The 24992-nt window shown below is 37.5% G+C and overlaps 1 protein-coding gene across 7 annotated transcripts in view; it reads right to left on the reverse strand.

The window, feature by feature from the left end:
* Window positions 1-24992, reverse strand: part of lrch1 (leucine-rich repeats and calponin homology (CH) domain containing 1) — a 254974-nt gene that overhangs the window by 64937 nt on the left and 165045 nt on the right. For 6 of the 7 annotated variants that reach the window (XM_039745251.1, XM_039745248.1, XM_039745249.1 and 3 more), the window contains exons 11-14: window positions 21237-21326; window positions 20386-20463; window positions 20245-20281; window positions 610-726 (exon numbers count right to left, since the gene is read on the reverse strand). In XM_039745251.1, the coding sequence (XP_039601185.1) occupies window positions 610-726; window positions 20245-20281; window positions 20386-20463; window positions 21237-21326 (322 nt within the window). The remainder of the gene's footprint in view (window positions 1-609; window positions 727-20244; window positions 20282-20385; window positions 20464-21236; window positions 21327-24992) is intronic. The other variant, XM_039745250.1, reaches the window with a different exon arrangement.

The following is a 24992-nucleotide window of genomic DNA, read 5'->3' on the forward strand; positions in this document are numbered from 1 at the left end:
GGATAAAAAAGGATAAAAAATCCAAAAGGAACATAACATGCTAAGATGAAGATGTCCTCAGCAAAAAGTTAAGCCACTACAACTGAACACAAATATGAGGTATCTGTTCCACACAATCTTTAGGCAAGTTAATGTGGAAGAGTTTAGAATGTTGCATTTCCACTGAACAGACAGACTAATGGGAAGCAGTATGAAGTAAATTCATACTACAGGTAAATGACATCTTTTTCCATTACAATGAAAAAAGAAAATGCACCTTGACAGGTTTAACCCTTTAACTGTAAAATATTTGTATATATTCAAGTAATTATATAGATACACCCAGGAGTTTTATGTAATTGTTAAGAAGTATTAGTAAAATAATGTTAAGAAAATTTTCAGCTTTCTACTGAGCATTAGCTCTGGGGTTAAAAGGTTAAACAATTTGTGCATAAATGCCTAGCAAATCATTAAAGATGGCAAATTGACTTGGCATTTCTCCCATGTCTATGGTTTTAGTGTGTAAGTGGAAAACATTATACAGAAGCTGCACAAAAGTGAGAAAGTGTAGCAGAGCCTTCAGTGGCATGGCACACTAATGGCATCTCATTTGAGCACAAGGTGAATTACCTGGATTATTATTTGTCTCTCATATTGCTGACATGCAAGTTGGGCCTCATGCCTGGCTTTTTCTAGAATCATTTCCCTCCTCTTCTGGAATTCATGCTTTCCATCTGTACTTTCATTCTACAACATATTAAGCACCTTAGCCATTACAAACTCTCAACTCTCTCTACTGTATACTGGATGCAAGTGATATGATCAGTTCACTCAGCAGCTTGTGCAAGTTAATTGCAATAAAATGATTAATAAAACGAATCATAAGATAGGAGATCAAATGTTTCCAAGAATCCTTAGCTTCAAGCTTTTGTTATGGATTGTTAAATTCTCTTTACACATAGGGGTTAAACTGTTGAATCTGCCAAGCTTCTTGCATGCATAATATCTGCAAACACGTCTGTACATGATGTAATATTTAACAGCTGCTTTTGGAAATATTAATGGTGAAGATAAAGAGCTAACAGTAGACTTTTTGAACATAGTTCTTAATGTTTAACTTAAACAACAGATAAAAAAAAACTTATCCCAAAATGTGAACCAATGCAAAGACAAGATAATATATGAGCACTCATTTAGTTTTGTAGGTTATGGAGCACTGTTGGAGCTGCTAGAGAGATCTTTTTAAAAAGTGTTCTTAAATTAAGTTAAAATATTCTGAAATGTTTTAAACATCAATAATATAACAACCATAACATATATATATATATATATATATATATATATATATATATATATATATATATATATATATATATATATATATATATATATATATATATATATATATATATATATATATATATATAGCATGTTTTCATACAAATGATGTACAAGGTGAAGAAAGAATATAAAAATAAAATTAGACAATACTAATTAACAAAGAATAAAGTAAGGTCCGATGGCCAGGGAGGATAGAAAAAACAAAACAAAAAAAAAAAACACACGGCTGGAGAAAATTACAAAATCTGTAGGGGATTAGAGGCCACGAGACCGCCCAGCCCCCCACTAGGCATCCTATCTAACATATATGATCTAAATCGGCCCTCATGGTTTTCAGGATTCACACGGAAGAATTAGACAATGATGGTCATGTGGACCTCTGGTCTTTATTCCATCAATGTAAGGACTGCAGAGTGCTTTGATCAGGTGGTGGTGGCACAAATTAACTATTACATTAAACTACTCTAAAGAAATCAAACATAGGTATTAAGGAAACTAACACACATACGCATGTATAACCATATATTTAAAATTTGTATAATTAAAACAATACAGTATGTCTAAATTGTGAAAATGGCGTTCAGAAGGGAAAACTCAATAAACTAGAAGTGCAATAAAGCTGTACAACAGTTTCAAACAGGTCTCAATTCAGTATTCAATGCATTCATTCATTTTTTGACTAAACAGGCGTATTCCACACTGTGTAAATTGAAGCACGAAAACATGTACAAAGGTTTCTTTAAAAGCTGTTTACATGAACAATATAGAACAATTTCACATTCTTTCAAATTAGTATGGCAAGTACTGCTGTTGACATGCACAATGAAGCATGTCAATTTCTAGATCTGCACTGTGGTGAACTGCTGGGGGTCAGCAGCAAACCCACAATGTCTGGCACAGAGGCAGTCTCCTTACAGGGTGAGATAATAGAGGAACCCCTAGTCTTCACAACTACAAATATCAAAGCTAAAAAAGGGTAGTGCCTTAACCAATTTATAAATGTTAAAATATACAATAATATAACATGTGAATAAAATATACAGGGTGACACAGAAAAACGGGAACGTTTGAAAAACTCAATAAAAATAGAAGAATCCAAAAAAAAAATTTTATTGACAGCAATTGAACCACTACAACTTGCCTTTTAAGAGACAGTAATCCAAATTATCAATGTCTGAAAATTATGTCCTGTAGATGGCGTCCTCCTGTACGTATGCATTCTTCCAATGTGCTGTTGAGGTTCCCCATTGATCGCTGCAACATCTCAGCTGGGATACCACGAATTTCGTCAATTCATTCAGTGTCCTTGGCCGAGTCATGTAGATCCGACTCTTAAGGTAGCCCCACAAGAAAAAATCACAAACGGACAAATCTGGAGATCTTGAGGGCCAGGGAATGTCACAGAATCTTGAGATGACACGGTTACCAAAAAATTCTCACACAGGTGCCATTGATTGCCTTGCAGTGTGCAATGTTGCACCATCCTGTTGAAACCAGGTTTCATGAAGTTGTGGAAAACTGTTCAATGCAGGTGCAACAAAAGATTGCAACATCTCAACATAACGATCCGAAGTGACAGTCACTGTGATCCGCTCTTCATTTTCGAAAAAGTAAGGTCCGATGACCCCTTGTGAAGAAACTGCACACCATACTGTCACCTTGCTGACATGTAAAGGGCGTTCATGAACTTCATTAGGGTTGCTGTCTGCCTAGTAACGATAGTTCTGCTTATTCACGTAACCTGTGAGATGAAAATGGGCCTCATCTGACATCCACAGCTTGTCCAGAAATTCATTGTCCTCGTTTATGGTTGTCATAATTTATGGCGAAAGCACGCTGTTGACCGTTCCACTGATCCATGATTACTAAATGGCGAGATTGTTTACAGCTCAAGGTCCCTGTTCTGCAGTGCTACCAACTGTACATGGCTGCCACTACGCATTTCAAAAGTTCCCATTTTTCTGTGTCACCCTGTATTTCAATAACAGTAATAGTAACATCATATCAATTAAGACTTTAAATGAATTGATATTTTACTTATGCATATAAGTTGTTAGCATTTGTCTTTTTTGTTTTATATTTTCATTATTTTAACATATTCATTCTCAAAAACAGCAAAGTTTCCTAACAATTTTACATTATTCTGCACGCCTTACATTTCAGAAAGATGAGAAACATCTGAAGTGGGAGCATGATTCTACAGACCTTTTTTGTTGTATTTCTTTGTCATATTTCCATAGTTTAGCCCTATATACAGTATACTTCCCTCGTTCTCTTATTATTTGCTCAAGAACGGTTATATCAGTTTCAGTTTCCACAGCACTTTACAATATTCTTCAAACTAACTGCTGACATAGACTGCTCCTGTAAAGTAGGACTAGGTCAGGTCTAGAATATACTACTCGTAAGGATGTCTTGCTGCACTTAATATATATTAGTAATAGAAACACATTCTGGATTAGTGATGCCGAATTTGCCCTAGTGTGTGTATATATGTGTGTTTGCCCCTGTGATGGACTGTTGCCATATCTGGGGATTGTTCCTGCCTTGTACCCAATGCTTGCTCTGATAGGCTACAGTTCCCCAATGATCCTGCTCAGGATGAAACAAGTTAAGAAAATGGATGGATGGAAGCAAGTAGTGCACAAATGTTGCAGTAATTCTGAAATAAATGTTATTGTTTTACATAGTTTTCCCTTTCTAGTTCACAGAATATTTACATTCCCATGGGATTCATCATGATTTGGATAATTCAACAAGTAGCATTTCTGGTATTACTGAAATGAACAGCTGATTTAATAACTTGTTCAATTATAGTTTGTTGGAACATTTCTCACACCATTTATGTGTAACTGAAGTGTGTGGTGGAGGCTAAAAAGAATGAAAATGTGATGTGAGAGATGAAATGCTTTTCAGATTTTTTAAAAGAAATGGCTTGCTTTGCAAAAAATGTTATTTTTGGACAACTGTGTTCATATTAGGTTTAAGTTCACTTATTCTTCTTGCTAATATTATAACTACCAAAATCTACTTTCTTGTTGATCAGTTCTTCAAATGATGCTTTTCCATAGGTGTATATAATTCTTGTGTTAGGCTTTGTCTCATGTTTTTGTTCCTACTACTAAGACTGAAATAGAGTATAATGTTAAAAACAGAAAGGTGATTTCAGATGGAAAATTAATATGGTTTGCATTCTGTAACATTTCTGTGCAGATGCTTTTCAGAAAGTTGAGATAATATCTAAAACATCATCATTAAATAATTTTTTTTAATATTTTCATTAAACTTTTCATTTGTTCTGTAGATATACTGACTATTTAACCTATGCAGGTTTGGAGTGCAGTGTTTTATTTGATCTTGCAACACCATTTTCTGTTTGAACTGCCTTTGTTGTGGTCATGCAGCAATTTTTCCTCACATGTTATTAAGAAAGTATTCACAGGAAGTGATTGATCACCTGAGGCCTCATGCATAATGCCGTGCATAGAATTCACACTAAAATATGGCGTACGGACAAAAGCAGAAATGTGCATATGCACAAAAAAAAATCCAAATGAATAAATCTGTTCCTACACTAACTTCCATGTTCTTCCGCTATATAAATCCCAGTCTGTTTGAAATGTAATGCTCCTGCATGCGCCTGTCGCCACTCTCAGACTACTCCCAGAATTATGACTCTGTGAATATGCAAATCAATATAAATAGCCCCTTATATTTTGTGTTCTGTGAAAAGACAATGGCAAAAGCTGAGGGGAAAAAAGAAGAATTTCAGCGACTACTAAGTGGAGGCAAGGAAAAACGTACTATTTGTTTGTTTAAGCACTGATATAAACAACAAAAGGAAGTTGATCGAGTAACAGATTGGCGGAGAAACTCGAAAGTTCAAGTTTAGAAAGTCACAAAGTGTGGGAAATCAATAAGAAGTGGTCAGATGTCAAAGTCGCCATTAAAAGGCGAGTCGTAGCCAACTGTCTGAGTGTCATATGAAAGCGTATTAGAGTACAGAGAAAAAAAAACAAAAACAAAATAGGGACACAGTTAAAAATAATGCTGGGCAGTATGACCAAAATTCTATATCATGGTATTTTTCAAAATTATCCCAGTTTCACGGTATTGGACGGTATTGTTTTCCCGTGCATGAGTGGATGTTAACCACATTTTCTACTGCAATTACTGCAGTAGACTGGCTAAGAATAACCTATTCCACTGTCATGAGAATTGTACATTGTACAAAAAAACATTTTAATGTGCACACATTAAACAAAGTTTGCAAACAACAAACTAAAATTTTGACAACACATTTTCAACCATCCAAAGAGGCAGTTAGACTTAGTAAAATATCCAGAGGTGCTTGTCAAAAGTTGTATTGCACTGAAAATGTCTTAGAAAAGGAATAAATAGTAAATATTTTTTGTAAACCAACTACACTTTGTTAATGTTAACAATCTCTTTGCACTGACATGTTAAAGTGACTTTTTAAACAACTTTACCATCATCCATCCATCATCCAACCCGCTATATCCTAACTACAGGGTCACGGGGGTCTGCTGGAGCCAATCCCAGCCAACACAGGGCGCAAGGCAGGAAACAAACCCCGGGCAGGGCGCCAGCCCACCACAGTTTACCATCATTAAACTGCATAATATTTAAACTAATAACTAATAACAATAAAATAAATAGTGCAACTTCCAGTAATACTATTACTTCCAAGTCTTCAAGCCCAGGTGCATTACACAGTATTCACCAAATTAAAATAAAATAAAATAAAACAAGTGCAACTTGGTGATGACATCTTTATCAACTGAAACATCATTAAGGCAAACTGCATTAATATGGATCTTGCTTCAAGCTAAGCTATATACATAAATAATAAAACTGCAACTTGCATTTATAATGCTATTCGGGGTATAGCCCTATGGCAGCGTATTAGGGCCACAGTGAAGAAAAAAGAATATGGACACAGTGAAGAAAAAAAAAACTATATGTCAAGAATAAAGTCGACATGTTGACTTTATTCTCGACATTTCCACTTTAATCTTGACGCTTATGTCGAGATTAAAGTCAACTTTTCTACTTTATTCTCACCATTTATGTCAAGATTAAAGTCGACATTTCCATTTTATTCTCATAGTTTATTTTGTCATTAAAGTAGAATGTCGTAAACTAAACTTCATCCTAAAATCAATGTTTAATTTACTAGATTTTCTCAAACCCCGTCATAAGTTAATGTAGCACATTAAATGCTTTGTGTTAAGTGTTCCTCGACTCAGTTGTTAATCGCTACGCGCTTCTTAAACTGATTTCTTCTTGCACTAAGAGGAGGCGCAGGCAACAATCGCCGCACAGAATACATTCACTTCATGATATTCCTGCTCTCTGAAAATGTAGAATGCTAAGATACATTTTCATGATGAAATGCATTAAAGCAGGTATTAAACATGCACGGTAGTGCTGCTCCCTCACAGTAACGGTTCCCCAGGTGTATGTTCAGTGCAGAGAACTTTATGGCAAGTGTCACAAGGCTCCAAAAAACTGGATGTATGAATGGGTATCGCACAGGTTTAAATTAAATATTGTGTAAATATTGGGTTTGTGATCTGGTGGTCGGAGACACGAACACAGAATTCAATGGATGTTCTTCTGAACAGGCTTTCTTTATTGCATGCCTCTTGTCTGACGTACCAAACCCCCAGTTCCTATCCTTCCTTTTTCTTTCTCCACACAACCAATCACCACACTATAAATGTCTTAGACCACAGAGTGTTCAGAACTTTTAAAAATCTTCATTATTCCTGTGTAATTATGACATCTATTCAGGGTGGCACTCATCCCAGCCTGCATTGCGTGTGAGGCAGGAGCAATTCCTGAACGAGGCACCAGCACATCGCAGGGTGAATACGAGCAATACATACACTAGCAGGGTCAGTATAGCATAACAAAACCCCACATCCTACATGACTTTGAAAAAAACTGAAGCACGCGGAGTAAACCCACCAGAAAAACATGCAAATTCAAGGCAGGGAAGACCCGGGAACCCCTTGCTGCAAGGCAGCAGTGCACCCTCCACGCCACTGTGCCCCCACATGATTAACACATGCTTTAATACATTTCATCATGAAAATGATAAAGTATTTATCTTAGCATTCTAAATGTTCAGGGAGCAGGAATATCATGAAATTAATGTATTCTGTGTGGTGATCTCTGTCTGCGCCTCCTCTTAGTGCATGAGGAAGTCAGTTTAAAAAGCACGTATCGATTAACTTGGCTCGGAGAACACTTAACACATCTAGTAAATTATATATTCATTTTAAGATGAAGTTTAGTTTACGATGTTCTACTTTAATGACAAATTATGATTGACTTTAATCCTGGCATAAACGGCGAGAATAAAGTAGAGATATTGAGAATAAAGTCAAATTGTCGACTTTATTCTCGTCATAAGCATCGAGATTAAAGTGGAAATGTCAAGAATAAATTCAACACGTCGTCACACTATTACACAGTACCCAGGTACACTACACAATATTGAAAAAAATAAAATAAAACAAGTACAACTTGGCTTGCAGTATTATCCAGTAGTATAGAAACAGTATTCACACATTTGAACATAATGGTCTACATCCGACCTTTTAAAACCAGAGTATTTCCAGACAACAGACATGGCTCCTTTTTCAGCAAAAGTTCTTCTGTGTCATTATGTTCAGCTTTATTGTCTGCTACAGCTTCAGTTTCAGAAAGTTATCTGTACATTTTCACCGTTCAATACCTCCACTAACGCATATTGCATGTGTGTTTAGCGTTGCAGCAGTGAAAAAGGTCCCCCCTTTTTTAAACCAGTGTTGCGGTATAAGAAAAATCCATATCATAACAAAAATAAAAAATATGTTTTTTTTGGTATGAACCGGTATACTGCCCAGCACTAGTTGAAAAAAATGTCCAAATGTCAACTTTAATCTTGAAATTTCCACTTTAATCACGTAGTTTATTTTGTCATTAAAGTAAAACATCATAAACTTCATCTTAAAATCGTTTAATTTACTAGTTTCGCAGATCCCATTGTAACTAAAGTAGCACGTTAAAAGCTTCTTTCTATGTGCTCTTTGTGTGTGAATCACTACATGCTTCTTAAACGGGCTTTCTCTTCCGCCGACAGGACACAGAATACATTACATTCATGATATTACAGCTCTGTGAACAATTTAAATATTAAGATGTATACTTGATATCATTTTCATAATGACAGGGATTAAAGCATGTATTAAACATGGGGACACGGTGGCGCAGTACTGGCAATGAGATGGTGCCCTGTCCAGAGATTGTTCATTCTTCCCGCAAGATGCTTGCTGCGACGTGCGCAACCTTCGATGAAATAATTTACTGCAGCAGTACTGTTTCTCTCAAACATACTAACCTCCAATTCCTGTCCTTCCTTCAGCTATGTAATAGATGCCAAGCCATCTGTAAGCTTAGAACGTTGATTCTTCAAAACTTTAATGAAACATTGAAATATCTTTGTAGTACATGTTTAATTATTCCATCCATCTATCCATCCTGGGTTGCGCCAATCCCAGCAACCATACAGCGTGAAGCAGGAACAATCCCTGAATGGGCGTCAGCTCATCACTGCCGCTGTCCACCATGTCCTCACATGTTTAATTATTAACAATATACATTATTTTAGTGAAGTTTAAAACTTATCTGTATAATATAATAAACATGCTTTACTACATTTAATTTTAAAAATGAAATCAAGAGCTCCAAGAAGATAGTACTTGGAAATCTAAATCGAGTCGTCTTCATATGTAAATACATGCTTTATAAAGTGACTCAAGTTGTGCAATATTATAACTGTAGTGTACGTTTACAGTGAGATGATTGTACTTATAAGTGCAAACAGTTCTACCAGGAACACTTGATGGACTGGTTGAGTGCGTTTAGAGCACTTAGGATGAAACTGTTTCTGAACTGCGAGGTCCCTACAGGAAAGGCTCTGAAGCGTTTGCCGTACTGTATGTGAAAAGTTCAAATAGACTGTGCACATGGCTGAGACAGCGTGTGCTAGATGCTGTATCACGCTAATCTGATCACCTGCTGTACAGCTGTGATTCCACACTCAGATACAGTGGTTTAAATACTCAGCGATGCACTGACACTAACAACGCTAAAGCAGCTATAGTATTTGGAATAGTTTGGTCATTCTGTGCACCATTATATAGCTATGGGTTGATTACAATGAGATTCCTTAAACTAATAAACGATATGCAGTTAACTTCAGTTCATTTGATAAAGCCATGTAAGGGATATGAATCTAAAAAGTAAAGGGAAACCACAGGGGAACAGTAGCACTGCTTTGATGCTGGGTGCCACCAGTTTGCAAAACCAAACAGTGAACTTGCATATGGCAGGGATTGAGTTGCCATGATAATGTGTGTGGCTTTACGCCAAGTTTAGTTTTTATACATTGCTATGTTAGCGTGGAAATGGGCATGCACAACAGTTTTGTACGTACGCACCATTTATACTGTACATGAGGCCCCTGGTGTCTTTGAGCAGAAAAGTTGTTCTTTTGCATTTTTTGCTTTGTAAAAAGATCTACATGTGGTACAGTACATCTCTCTCCACATTGTATCTTTAATATATTTTAATTCAGTTAAAAGATCTTTGGTAGTAGGTTCCAAAGTGACCAATTAGTTTTGAGGAGACAAGATTGTGTTTTCTTTTCTAACTAATAACTAGTCCTACTGACTGAAACATTTCACTCCCATTGGCATCTGCCCTTATTTCCATGCTGTGCTCCTAGCAGCCAGTCATCTAAGTATGGATACAGTGCATCCGGAAAGTATTCACAGCGCATCATTTTTTCCACGTTTTGGTATGTTACAACCTTATTCCAAAATGGATTAAATTCATTTTTTCCTCAGAATTCTACACACAACACCCATAATGACAACGTGAAAAAAGTTTGTTTGAGGTTTCTGCAAATTTATTTAAAATACAAAAAACTTAGAAATCACATGTACATAAGTATTCACAGCCTTTGCTCAATACTTTGTCGATGCACCTTTGGCAGCAATTACAGCCTCAAGTCTTTTTGAATATGATGGCACAAGCTTGGCACACCTATCCTTGTCCAGTTTCGCCCATTCCTCTTTGCAGCACCTCTCAAGCTCCATCAGGTTGGATGGGAAGCGTCGGTGCACAGCCATTTTAAGATCTCCCCAGAGATGTTCAATCGGATTCAAGTCTGGGCTCTGGCTGGGCCACTCAAGGACATTCACAGAGTTGTCCTGAAGCCACTCCTTTGATATCTTGGCTGTGTGCTTAGGGTCGTTGTCCTTCTGAAAGATGAACCGTCGCCCTAGTCTGAGGTCAAGAGCACTCTGGAGCAGGTTTTCATCCAGGATGTCTCTGTACATTGCTGCAGTCATCTTTCCCTTTATCCTGACTAGTCTCCCAGTTCCTGCCGCTGAAAAACATCCCCACAGCATGATGCTGCCACCACCATGTTTCACTGTATGGATGGTATTGGCCTGGTGATGAGCGGTGCGTGGTTTCCTCCAAACATGACACCTGGCATTCACACCAAAGAGTTCAATCTTTGTCTCATCAGACCAGAGAATTTTGTTTCTCATGGTCTGACAGTCCTTCATGTGCCTTTTGGCAAACTCCTCGCGGGCTGCCATGTGCCTTTTACAAAGGAGTGGCTTCCGTCAGGCCACTCTACCATACAGGCCTGATTGGTGGATTGCTGCAGAACCTTCTGGAAGGTTCTCCTCTCTCCACAGAGGACCACTGGAGCTCTGACATAGTGACCATCGGGTTCTTGGTCACCTCCCTGACTAAGGCCCTTCTCCCCCGATCGCTCAGTTTAGATGGCCGGCCAGCTCTAGGAAGAGTCCTGGTGGTTTCGAACTTCTTCCACTTATGGATGATGGAGGCCACTGTGCTCATTGGGACCTTCAAAGCAGCAGAAAGTTTACTGTAACCTACCCCAGATTTGTGCCTCAAGACAATCCTGTCTCGGAGGTCTACAGACAATTCCTTTGACTTCATGCTTGGTTTGTGCTCTGACATGAACTGTCAACTGTGGGACCTTATATAGACAGGTGTGTGCCTTTCCAAATCATGTCCAATCAACTGCATTAACCACAGGTGGACTCCAATTAAGCGCAGAAACATCTCAAGGATGATCAGGGGAAACAGGATGCACCTGAGCTCAATTTTGAGCTTAATGGCAAAGGCTGTGAATACTTATGTACATGTGCTTTCTCAATTTTTTTTATTTTTAATACATTTGCAAAAACCTCAAGTAAACTTTTTTCACATTGTCATTATGGGGTGTTGTGTGTAGAATTCTGAGGAATAAAATGATTTTAATCCATTTTGGAATAAGGCTGTAACATAACAAAATGTGGAAAAAGTGATGTGCTGTGAATACTTTCCGGATGCACTGTACATGTAGTTCTCTTATTCACAGGTGTACAGCAGATGCTAACATTATTTTTCACAGATGTTCATTTAAGCTGATGGTTTAAACTGAATTGTTCTATGCTATATTGGGAATATTATAGTTTACTCATATTGGGAATACAATAATTATTTGTAAAGTGTGGAAAGAATCTCCTGCAGCTCTCTCTTCACTTTCAATATTTCTGTTTTGTGGGGCAAATTATAATGAATATTTTTTTGATAGACCAGGGTCTGCAGATGGTGGGATACATGAGATAAAGTAACCATATGCCAAGGCTTTACTTTTCCAATTGTCAGCTGACAGAAATTTCCAGTTCACTGAGACATACTGAATTAACGCCTTCTGTAGAAGCACTTATCCCCCTGCACAATCCACTATACATATTGAACAGAGGTCGTATGCTTTTTCTAAATCATGGTCTGTATCCCTCGACATTTGACATTTTAAATTACTCAGTTATGGCACAATTTATCTGCATTCAAATTCCATGCTCCAGGCCATGCTACTGTTTTACCAAAACATTTATTCTAATGATGTGCTGCATTTTTGTACCCCTACAACTAATTGTCACAAAAAGTTAAATTAGCATTAAAAGTCAAATGAAGTGGCATCTTCTGCTTATTTTCATGTTTTATCATTTGCTGCCTGTTTTTTGGTGTGTGTTTTTAGGCTAAAAATAGGCTCTTTTGCAGGGAGTGTACCCCATGCAAAGTACAGCTTTAAAATATGGAGATTAAAACAATTAATAAAAAATGAAATCTTTGATGTTACATTAAATGCTTGGAAGACACAATGTGATAAACAGGAAGACAAAGACGCTTATAATCACCTTTTCTGTATTTGATTGTGGAGGTTTAGAATTGTATGGAATTTTGTTTTTACTCAGTAAATTATATCAAATGGGCAAAAAATCCTTCTTCAGATTCTTCTGAAGATTTGTTTTAAGATAAGAGCAAATGTCAGTCTTACAGATCTAGATAAATAAGTGAAGCAAATACAGTATTATTAAAATTGTTATTAACACTGAAAGGCTTCAAAAAAAATAAAGAGAGGATTTGAAAATCCCATAAATTTTTTTATCTTATTAAGACCAATATGAAGCTCAGCAAGACTGAGTAAAGGATTTCTCATTGTTTATGCTAAATATATTTGAATATATGGATATGAAAATTGACCCATGTCAACATTTGTAGCAAACCGACATCAAAGAACCAAAAAATGTGCTAAATGTATTTTGAAGCTAAATGCCAAATCTAATAAAATCTATGAGAACAACACATCAAGAAATGATCTTGCTAATATCTCAAGAATTATACTGTGGTAGAATCATCATGGAAGAAGGAAAAACAGTTATACAGAAGAACCAATTAGATGAAGATGAACATGCTAGAATGATATTGAGGGGTGCAAAGACAACAGTGAACATCTGCTTCAGATTAAACACACTCACATACATTAGTACTGCAGTTGAGAATCATATACTAAATGATGTATAACTGAGGCAATGGACAAACTAACAAAAAATGTAAAAAAGATTGAAATGGAAAAAATAAAGAAAAATAAAAGAGAATGTTAGGGAGTGTACTCATCTCAATCAAGTCCATTAAACATGCCCTCTTTAATATAACAAAATAAGAGCAGGATTAAATCAGAATAATAAAGAGGACACACTGGCCTTCCACATCTTAAGTTTGAAACCCCCACAGTTATACCATCACCTACTTCCCTATTTGTAAGAGTCAATGGGCTCTTAATATATCATGCATCAGTCTTTTTCTTTTTAATATAAAACTTCTTTTAATAGGTTATTGTGTCATGTACTGGAATAAAAAAATGCAATGCATTTTCATTGTCACACATGACAAGGGTCTTGTTATGGGAATGTCAAGAATAATACCCTTGAGAGCGTGTCCTGAATGACATTATAGGAAATGTAAACTGCAGTTGCACTCAGCTGAATTCACTTCAATCAGATGAAGCATAGATTAAGGCAGTAGACTCATAGTCCATGATTAACACACATAAATTAGTTGGCCCAGTCCTATGAGTCTAGTGCCTCAATCTACATTTCTTCAGATTGAAATCAGTATACAGTATGTGTGTGTGTATTATATATATATATATATATATATATATATATATATATATATATATATATAAAACTGCAAGATTAAGGTGGCATGATGGATTTTCTGAGCCTTTGCTCCAAATCAAAAATTTTTAACAGGGGAAATGTCTAAATCAGTTAATTATGTGCAATCCATAAGATGATAAAGTGGTAGTGCTGCTGCCTCGCAGTAAGGAGACCTGGGTTCGCTTCCTGGGTCCTCCCTGCGTGGAGTTCACATGTTCTCCCCATGTCTGCGTGGGTTTCCCCTGGGTGCTCCGGTTTTCTCCCACGGTCCAAAGACATGCAGGTTAGTTGCATTGGCGATCCTAAATTGTCCCGTGTGTGTGTGTGTGTGTGCCCTGCCCTGGGATTTGTTCCTGCTTTGTACCCTGCCCGGGGATTTGTTCCTGCTTTGTACCCTTCCCGGGGATTTGTTCCTGCCTTGTGCCCTATGCTGGCTGGGATTGGCTCCAGCAGACCCCCGTGACCCTGTGTTAGGATATAGCAGGTTGGGTACTGACTGACTGATTGACTTTTTGTTGTAATTCACCATTCTATACGTCAAACATGAACTGATGTACTTTAATGTTACACTTTAAATTATGAAATATTATCCAATCACATATTACACATTATTTCCTTGTGTCCCTACTGTATACAGAGTGAATCATTTTGTAATTACACTTTATCAGCAACACTTGCCTTTTTATAGTACAATACAACAAAATAGTGGCTGTACAATTATTCTACCTTTATGGTCTAACTCTGTGAAACAATTTGTAATGATCTCTGGCAAAATTAACCATTAAATCAGAATCAATAGTAATTTAACTTAAACAAAGACTGAAATAATATTATTTTACAAACACATTGAGGGCATAATGAGTAGTGTAGTGACAGAGGACATTTTCAAGAAACAGGGGAATCATGGCACACTAATAAAGCAGATGTAGGAAAAGATCCAAAGGGATGTGAAAATCTATCCATTTTCATCTACTCCATATCTGAATCAAACGAAGCAAAATATTGCTTTCTTACCTTAACTAATAAAACATAATAATAATAGATGATAAAAGATGGACTGAATACAGTACATCAATCATATTAAATAAAGTATAACAGACATTGGGCTAAGAAATACCTTATGTGCACTGATTAACCCACCACCTCTACCTGTTATTATTTATCAAATCCTTGAATGATCTCTGTGTAATGTGATGTGCAAAATCAATAAAATAAAAATTAGATTGCTTTTCGAATGAAATAACATTGTTTAAAAGCACTGTCAAATGGAAGGGCCTGTGCCCTCTTTCTAATAACGGAGACATCTAGAAATGTAAAGACTTCATGATCTTTGAGGAATCTTGTAATAGTAGCTACCTTGTTTTAAAGAACATTATGCATTATTGCTACAATCCTACCCTTATAAGATTGAATAAAATCAATATTTGACAGCTGAATGCAATTTTGGAAATAAATATGCAGTGTGATGGATGGCCGGCCGTTCATCCCAGCCAATACCCCCATGCCGCCAGGTGGAGCCCTCCCTGCAGCATGGAGGTGCCCCGAATGCCAGCAGGGAATTATGGACGTTGGAGATTTCCTTTACAGCCCTGCTGGATACCATGGGGGCCACTAGAAGGGGCTGCAGGAAGGAGCAGTGACTATTTTCCCTACGCCCCGGAAGTACACATATACAAGGGGAATGACGTGCTTCCGTGGTAAAGAAAAAGGATTTTATCTGACCCGGAAGTGTTCCTAGTCATGTGGACAGAGGGGGCAAAACACTTCTGGGACAAGGACTATAAAAGACTGAGAGAGACACCAGAGCGTTGAGCTGAGCTGGGTGGAAGGGTGGCAACGCGTCTGGGAGTGGTGGATTGTATTTGTATTAGTGATTATTGGTGATTTATATGAATATAGTGGAGGAGAGGGTGCTTTGTGCACTGTGGCATATAAATAAAGTCAACTGGTGGACTTTTTCCTGGTGTCTGGAGTCTTGGACAGGGGTTCAAGGGAGCGATACAGCCTCTATCTGTCACAGTGGCGTAGCCAGCAGGATACTCTGGTCGTCTTTTTGGCAGAGGATCTGTTCAAAAAATTTCTGTGGGCAGAGAACCCCAAGACGACAGCGTCAGAACACGCAGCACCATTGCTAGAAACCCTGTTCTTCAACACCGTCATGGGAAAGAAGAAGCTGAAGCCAAGTAGTAGCACCAGCGGAGGAGATCTACTCACCATGGCCGACACCCGGGAGTGTGTATAGAGCGGCCGTGCAGCACGGGAGAAGCCTCCGGAGGAACAGGAAAACACCGAGGTATGTGCCGGCGAATTTAACGAACATATTTTTAAAACATCTTATTTAGTACCGTGCACATACCTTGGAGAACGTCATCCGGAGGCTCTGCGGGAGGCAGACAACTCTTCCGAAGATGGCGGTACACTCTCAGTCGAGCTGGTGGGGAAGACAAAAGACTTCCACAAGTCGGGTGCCGGCAAGGGACACGCGATCCAACCCGGTGCATTGTGGGAAGGAGAAGGTTCACGTCCCGTTGTTTCTACCTTTGCCCGCAAGAAGACAGACTCAGACATTCCAAAGGCGAAGGGGGAGGAGAGCAAAGTACCACTCACCCTACAAGAAGGTAAGGAGGGCCGGGAAATGGCTGATCGGTCGGTTAACAAATTAACAAAGACAGACCACAGTCCGCCGAAGGAGGCGACCCGGTCCTACAACATAAAGAACTCCAATTCCCAGAAGCCTCCGCAAGACCCGTCAGAGCACGTGCCAGAAGCGGGCGTGCTTATTGGCTCCCGGTCGGCAGGTAAGGCAAATGAGGAAGTGAGCCTACCTACAGCCGAAGTAAATAATATTGTTGACTTGCGGGAACACAAGAAGCTGATCGAGCCCGTACAAAGTTTCTTACAGGTCCTGACGAGCATCAAGAAGATCGTCGGGGAGTAGGGAGCAGCAGCCAAAGCACCGTTAGAGAAGGTGAGGAAGTACATGTGGCGATTTGGTGGGGAGCCTCCCATAATGACAAATGCGGCGGTACAGGTAAGCGAGACCCATACCGTATATAAAGAAATAGGGACGCAAAGTGAAAAGGGCCCGCGTTTAATCAATAGCGGGTGCCAGACAAATGTGTGCCCTACAAAAGAGGCCGGGGGAAGGGCGATCAATCCGGAGCAGCTGGACAGTGCTGACTCTCGGAGCGAGGCGGCCCTAAAGACGTCACCACCGGTCATTTATAAAACAAAAGGGGTTCAGACAGTAAAAGGGCTCTCTTCGATTAATAGAGACCCAAACTGTAGATAAACCCCAGATTAAATAGGAGATCCCGAAAATAAAACGGGGTTCTCCTGACAAGAATGAAAAAAGAGAGAGTGAACCGTTAGAGGCGGCGGGGGTTTCTTTACCAGCAAGAAAAGGGGCGGACCTAACGTTTCCCAATTGTTTTCAGTCCCGCAGGGGGACAGTAACAGGAGGACGGAGGCTGTGCTACGGATGCCGAAGGTTGGGCCACATTTGGCAAAACTGTCCTTGGAGAGAGGGTAACAAGCTGGCGAATTGGTCTAATATTCCCACTAGATTCTCCAGGGAGCAAGATATAAAGATTAGTCAAGGCTCGACCGGAACGTCCTCTTGGAGAAAGACTTCCCTCTTGGGGTAGGCCACTCCGAATTATAATTCTTCTCTGGGAGGAAAGTACCGTGATGGATGGCCGGCCGTTCATCCCGGCCAATATCCCCACACCGCCAGGTGGAGCCCTCCCTGAAGCATGGAGGTACCCCGAATGCCAGCAGGGAATTATGGACGTTGGAGTTTTCCTTTACAGCCCTGCTGGATACCACGGGGGCCACTAGAAGGGGCTGCAGGAAGGAGCATTGACTATTTTCCCTATGCCCCAGAAGTACACATGGACAAGGGGAATGACGTGCTTCTGGGGTAAAGAAAAAGGATTTTATCTGACCTGGAAGTGTTCCTAGTCACGTGGACAGAGGGGGCAAAACACTTCCAAGACAAGGACTATAAAAGACTGAGAGAGACACCAGAGCGTTGAGCTGAGCTGGGTAGAAGGGTGGCAACGCGTCTGGGAGTGGTGGATTGTATATGTATTAGTGATTTATATGAGTATAGTGGAAGAGAGGGTGCTTTGTGCACTGTGGCATATAAATAAAGTCAACTTGTGGACTTTTTCCTGATGTCTGGAGTCTTGGACAGGGGTTCAAGGGAGCGATACAGCCTCTATCTGTCACAGCTGCTAGAACCATGAATTATTTGCCAATAGAAAATAAATCAAATGTTTAAAATAACCTAGAAAAAAATAATGTACATTAAAAATGAACATATGTAAAATAATTCTAAAAATGTAATTTGTATTTAAATTCAAATAATCTAAAATAAATCGCTGAAAGCTTTACCCATTTCTCTACATTATGTAAACTTTAAACACATTTTTCCAAAAGCCATATTAATATCAGAAAATTTAACAAATTTTATAATGTATTATGTCCTTATTGGACTGGAAGTAAAACCCAATTGGACAAAATTTTACTTGAAGTGAGTTGGAGGTAGTGAATGCATTTTAGGAGTGTTTACAAAAGAAAAGCCAGGTACAGTATGAGCAAAGGTCTGCTACAGAAAGTGTCACAAGATATTTCAGCAAAAATCAAAAAAGTAACTGAAACCAAAAGTAAAAAGGAAACAAAAATTTCAAAGTGAAAGATTTTTCCCTAGAATTTTTAGTGGTTTCTACTCATCACTTTATCACAAAGTCTCCTGCAGGCATCACTATTAAAGGTCTTAAAGTTCACAGATTTCCCTATGTGTGCCGCTTTTTTTAATAAGAAAGTATATTGGTGCCGTTTATTGTATTATACTAGCCATACATACATTCTACAGGAACATCCAGTGAGGAGAGTGAGTGCAGTGTACTGCAAATCCCTTTCTGACAATTTAACGACCACACAAGATTTTTCATGTTGCCAAGAACTTTCTACGGTATTTGATATAGAGGAGAAGGGGCATATATAGATTAATATTTTTACTGAACTCATTTTTATAAATATTATTTGAATAAGTGGAAGAGAGAATTTTCCCATCCTTCATTGCTTTCACACTCGCAGACTAAAATAGTTTAGTTTCCCTCTGAACATAGCCACTAAGACACAACTGGAGAGTCAAGACCTGATATTTATCTTCTACTTGTTTTGATGTGTGCGTGGAAACATTTCTGGGGTAACATTAGGCTGTGAAGTAAAAGAACCTATTTTTCAGCAAAGGGTGTGTCACTTGTAAATTACAAAGGGCATCAACAAATCAATTGTAAAAACTAGTAAACATTTGTGTATAAGGGATACTCCCAAATGCAATGCTAATCTGAACTTACTTCAAATGTAATAACTATTAATGATAACTATACTAATGACATACTATTAAGATAAATTACTATGCATTTTTGTGTGAAACTTCACAAAAGAGCAACAGAAAAAACAATATAAGAATTAAAGACAATGTATGGAAACAAGGGCTGACCATAGGCTGAAGAGTTAGTTTCTTTGGCATCAGAACTTCTTAAACCTGAAATGACCAAAAACTGGACCCTGAACCAAAACGATGCACTTATTCACAGTGCACAGTCTGTTGCAAAGTTTCTTGCTGCAAACACATTCCAGTGCTTCCACAGTAACTATATTCACAAGATCTGAACCATGTGACATTTTTCTCTTCCTTAAAGAATCATTTAAAAGGATGCTATTTTCAAACAACTGAACACATTTAAAAAGTTGTAAATCATGTACTGAATGACTTCACATATTTCTCACTGCACAGTCTCAATAAATGCAGTAACAGAAACCCTGAAATTATAACCACTTTTAATAAATACATTATTTTCTTCATTCAGTAAGACCTTAAAGGACCATATTATGAACTCTGCAATACATACATTATGAAAAATATGTTTACCAATACATCAAAGGCACTTTAACATACCTTGGAATTTCATAAAACATGCATTTGCTATCATGATGTTTCAGTTGGTATTAGCAATTAAACCACACTTTCTACAATATGTTAGAGGCTACTTAGTTAGTGTGGTTATGTAAAAATATTAATGTCACAATACAGATAAGTCTAAAAAGGCAATTGATAATAGAAAACTCTACAACAAACAAGTTGACAAATATTGTATAAGGTATATTTAAAATTAATTATGTGGATATAATTTACTTTAATGTTCAGATAGAATCCAAATCATCAGAGATTCCTAAGTATAAATAAGGTATTGTTTAGTACTTCACAACATTTTGAATACATTTTTATAAAATTCAAGTTACTTACCTGGTATGACCTAGGGAGGCCCTGTATCATTTGCCCACTATTAACAAATAAAAAGTAAAAATGCGATAATCATCAGTTTGCACTCCTTCTCATGTTGTATATATTGTCAAGATTCTGGGGTGCATCTTAAAACATACTTACTTTAGAGGTGAATCTGGTAGGTCCATAGCCTGAGAGAATATCTGATCCCCTGTGCCTAGTTTTATGTTCATATTTAATCTAAAAGAAGTAAAAGTAACAACTGATGAGATTAAATCTCCAAAAAATGAATTTCTATATCTTCTTATATAAAGACTTTGAGGTTTTTCTTTTTATACTAGGACTATAATTTGGGCACTAACATGCTTAAATGTATACTTTGAAATAAGAGGTTAAGATGGGATGGAAGCATTTCACTGACGTGCAAGGTAACTGATCACAGATCATGTCTTGCTGTATTTTAATTTGTTTTCTCTATGATATATTAACATGTTGCTTAACACAAATATTTAAGTTTCTTTTTAACAAATTTGAATACCTCATTATTCTGATTAATGTATCTGATATCCTGAACTTCCTAAATGAAATAAAATGTAAGTCACTTTGACAAAATTTGCTACATAAAGAATAATAACATTGCACAGGTCTCTTTTGACCAAAATACTAAAATAGGTAACAAGATGGAATTTTCGAAATACATTTAGTCCCTCTTTTATCTATGGTTACTTGATTTGCATTACAAATGAGGTACACTAAAATTAATTTGCTTGAATTATATATTTTTTTACTTTCTGTATCAAGTATTTTAAATACTGATATGCAATATTTTGTAGGAAGCGCATCTTTCAACTTAACAATCAGTAATTAAACCAAAATTTCAATTTCAAAGCACTACTTTTGGCTAAAAACTAAATAAATACACCAGACACAAAATAAAAATGATCAGGGATGTTTTGTTAAAAAACCTTAATGGAAAGAAAACTGTTAAATACATAATGTTTAAATCAGACTACCTGTTTGGGTCTTGTAAGAGCTCCACTGCCTCTCGAAGCTGGTTTATCATTTCAATAGGAATTTCTTGGCTGTTGGCTGAATTTGGTGTTCTGTATTAAACAATAAATTAATTATCATTCTCCTAGAACTTATGCAAAACTAACATCTGCCTAATTATGAAAAACTTTTTTTTGAAAACAATGTGCATCAGATATTTCAGGAAGTTTAAACTGCAATATTTAATATCAAGCAAACAAGATGGAGAAACATTTAAAGCATCTTAGGCAATCATAATTTGCACTTGTCTTAAGAAAAACCCAATGGAAATATGCTAAGACTTCCGTGGACTAAAATGAAGGAATATATATATTGTGAGATGTGGCCGGCTTGTCATCCCGGCCAATACCCCCAGGCTGCCAGATGGAGCCCTCCCTGCAGTATGGAGGTGCCCCGAAGACCAGCAGGGAATCACGGATGCTGTAGTTTTTATCCTCAGCCCTGCTGGATACCTCAGGGGCCGCAAGAGGGTCCTGCATGGAGGACGGAGGACTTATTTGTGCCCTATGACCCGGACGTTCGTCATAGGAAGAGCGACAGGCTTCCGGGGTGAAGAAAAGAACTTTTACCTGACCCGGAAGTGATTGAGGATCACATGGACTGGGGATTGAGAACACTTCCAGGTCAGGGAATATAAAAGGACTGTGGGAGCTCCCAGACGGCGAGCTGAGCTGGGTGGAAGGGTGGCAACGCGTCTGGGAGCTGGAGGATTGGTTTATTGTGTTTATTATTGTAGTATTTGTTATTATATGAGTATTGTGGTGGAGAGTGTGCTTTGTACACTGTGGCAACAAAATAAAGTCAACAATTGGACTTTTACCTGGTGTCGTGGACAGGGGTTCAAGGGAGCGAGAGCGTCCCCTATCTACCACTATATATATATATATATATATATATATACACACACACATACATACAGTGAAACCTGTATACCAAACAAATTTTTCCTATAAGAAATAATGGGAAAATGATTAATCCGTTCCCATGAAATAAAAAATCCTATTGCTATTGGCATATTATACATTGATGGGGTTGTAGAAAATAATTTAAACACTGCTTAATACTAAAATACATAAATACAAAAGCAATTAGATGAAAAAAATGAAAATTTTACCTCACTTTACTTTTTAATAACATCTTTGTTTTTCACAATCGTAGATACCGTCATTCTCGGCAAACGGTATGAAACAGCCATGTCCCGGATACGCATGCCACCTCCATACTTTTCAACAATCAATTCAAATTTACATGAAAAAAACACAAAATCATGTTGTGACGATACAGGTTTGCTGTATGCTCCCATCTGCTGCCGGGAAGCCCTTGAACCCTACACCGTCGGTAATGTGCCTCACTGCTAACCTCATCGGTAAAGCAAGGGGATGGTGAAAAAGTGCAAAGTGCTTTTATTAAAACAACTAGCCAAATACCCGCGCTGAAGAAGTTATGAAAAAGAAAAGGAAACATTTTAAAAATAACGTAAGATGATTGTTAATGTAATTGTTTTGTGTAAGATGATTGTTAATGTAATTGTTTTGTCACTGATATGAGTGTTGCTGTCATATATATAGACACAGACACACACATACATATACATGCATATATATATATATATATATATATATATATATATATATGTATATATATATATATATATATATATATATATATATACACATATATACATATACATATATAGCAAAATACCCACGCTTTGCAGCAGAGAAGTAGTGTGTTAAAGAAGTAATGAAAAAGAAAAGGAAACATTTTAATAATAACATAACATGATTGACAATGTAATTGTTTTGTCATTGTCATGAGTGTTGCTGGCATATATATATATAGTTTTTCACACCCCTGTGTGTGTATATATATATTTGCCCCCTTCCTGATTTCTTATTCTTTTGCATGTTTGTCACACAAAATGTTTCTGATCATCAAACACATTTAACCATTAGTCAAATATAACACAAGTAAACACAAAATGCAGTTTTTAAATGATGGTTTTTATTATGTAGGGAGAAAAAAAATTTAAAACTACATGTCCCTGTGTGAAAAGTAATTGCCCCCTTGTTAAAAAATAACCTAAGTGTGGTGTATCACACCTGAGTTCAAAAAAGCACCTCAAAAGCTAGACATCATGCCAAGATCCAAAGAAATTCTGGAACAAATGAGAACAGAAGTAATTGAGATCTATCAGTCTGGTAAAGGTTATAAAGCCAGTTCTAAAGCTTTGGGTCTCCAGCGAACCACAGTGAGAGCCATTATCCACAAATAGCAAAAACATGGAACAGTGGTGAACCTTCCCAGGAGTGGCGGCCAACCAAAATTACCCCAAGAGCGCAGAGACGACTCATCCGAGAGGTCACAAAAGACCCCAGGACAACGTCTAAAGAACTGCAGGCCTCACTTGCCTCAATTAAGGTCAGTGTTCACGACTCCACCATAAGAAAGAGACTGGGCAAAACGGCCTGCATGGCAGATTTCCAAGGCAAAACCACTGTTAAGCAAAAAAAACATTAGGGCTGGTCTCAATTTTGCTAAGAAACATCTCAATGATTGCCAAGACTTTTGGGAAAATACCTTGTGGACTGATGAGACAAAAGTTGAACTTTTTGGAAGGCAAATGTCCGTTACATCTGGCATAAAAGGAACACAGCATTTCAGAAAAAGAACATCATACCAACAGTAAAATATGGTGGTGGTAGTGTGATGGTTTGGGGTTGTTTTGCTGCTTCAGGACCTGGAAGGCTTGCTGTGATAGATGGAACCATGAATTCTACTGTCTACCAAAAATCCTGAAGGAGAATGTCCGGCCATCTGTTCGTCAACTCAAGCTAAAGCGATCTTGGGTGCTGCAACAGGACAATGACCCAAAACACACCAGCAAATCCACCTCTGAATGGCTGAAGAAAAACAAAATGAAGACTTTGGAGTGGCCTAGTCAAAGTCCTGACCTGAATCCAATTGAGATGATATGGCATGACCTTAAAAGGCGGTTCATGCTAGAAAACCCTCAAATAAAGCTGAATTACAACAATTCTGCAAAGATGAGTGGGCCAAAATTCCTCCAGAGCGCTGTAAAAGACTCATTGCAAGTTATCAAACGCTTGATTGCAGTTATTGCTGCTAAGGGTGGCCCAACCAGTTATTAGGTTCAGGGGCAATTACTTTTCACACAGGGCCATGTAGGTTTGGATTTTTTTCTCCCTAAATAATAAAACCATCATTTAAAAACTGCATTTTGTGTTTACTTGTGTTATATTTGACTAATGGTTAAATGTGTTTGATGATCAGAAACATTTTGTGTGACAAACATGCAAAAGAATAAGAAATCAGGAAGGGGCAAATAGTTTTCACACCACTGTGTATATATATATATATATATATATATATATATATACACACACACATACATATATACAGACACACATTTACATACACTTATATCTATCTATGTATATATATATATATCTATATATCTATATGTACTGCATATATCTATCTATATATATCTATATATATATATATCTATATCTATCTAAATATGTATATCTATATCGATATTTTGTATCAGTGCAATACGCTGCTTGTTAAAACGGATGACTCCTAATCTTACGTGCACTTAGTGCTGCGTGGGTATTATGAATTATCATATTTGTTCAAGTTCTATTTAAATTTTAAATATAAGTAATTTTTATTTGGTCGACAGAAATATGTTT

The sequence above is a fragment of the Polypterus senegalus genome, chromosome 2 (assembly GCF_016835505.1).
Source record: "Polypterus senegalus isolate Bchr_013 chromosome 2, ASM1683550v1, whole genome shotgun sequence".
In the NCBI taxonomy this organism is placed as follows: domain Eukaryota; kingdom Metazoa; phylum Chordata; class Cladistia; order Polypteriformes; family Polypteridae; genus Polypterus; species Polypterus senegalus.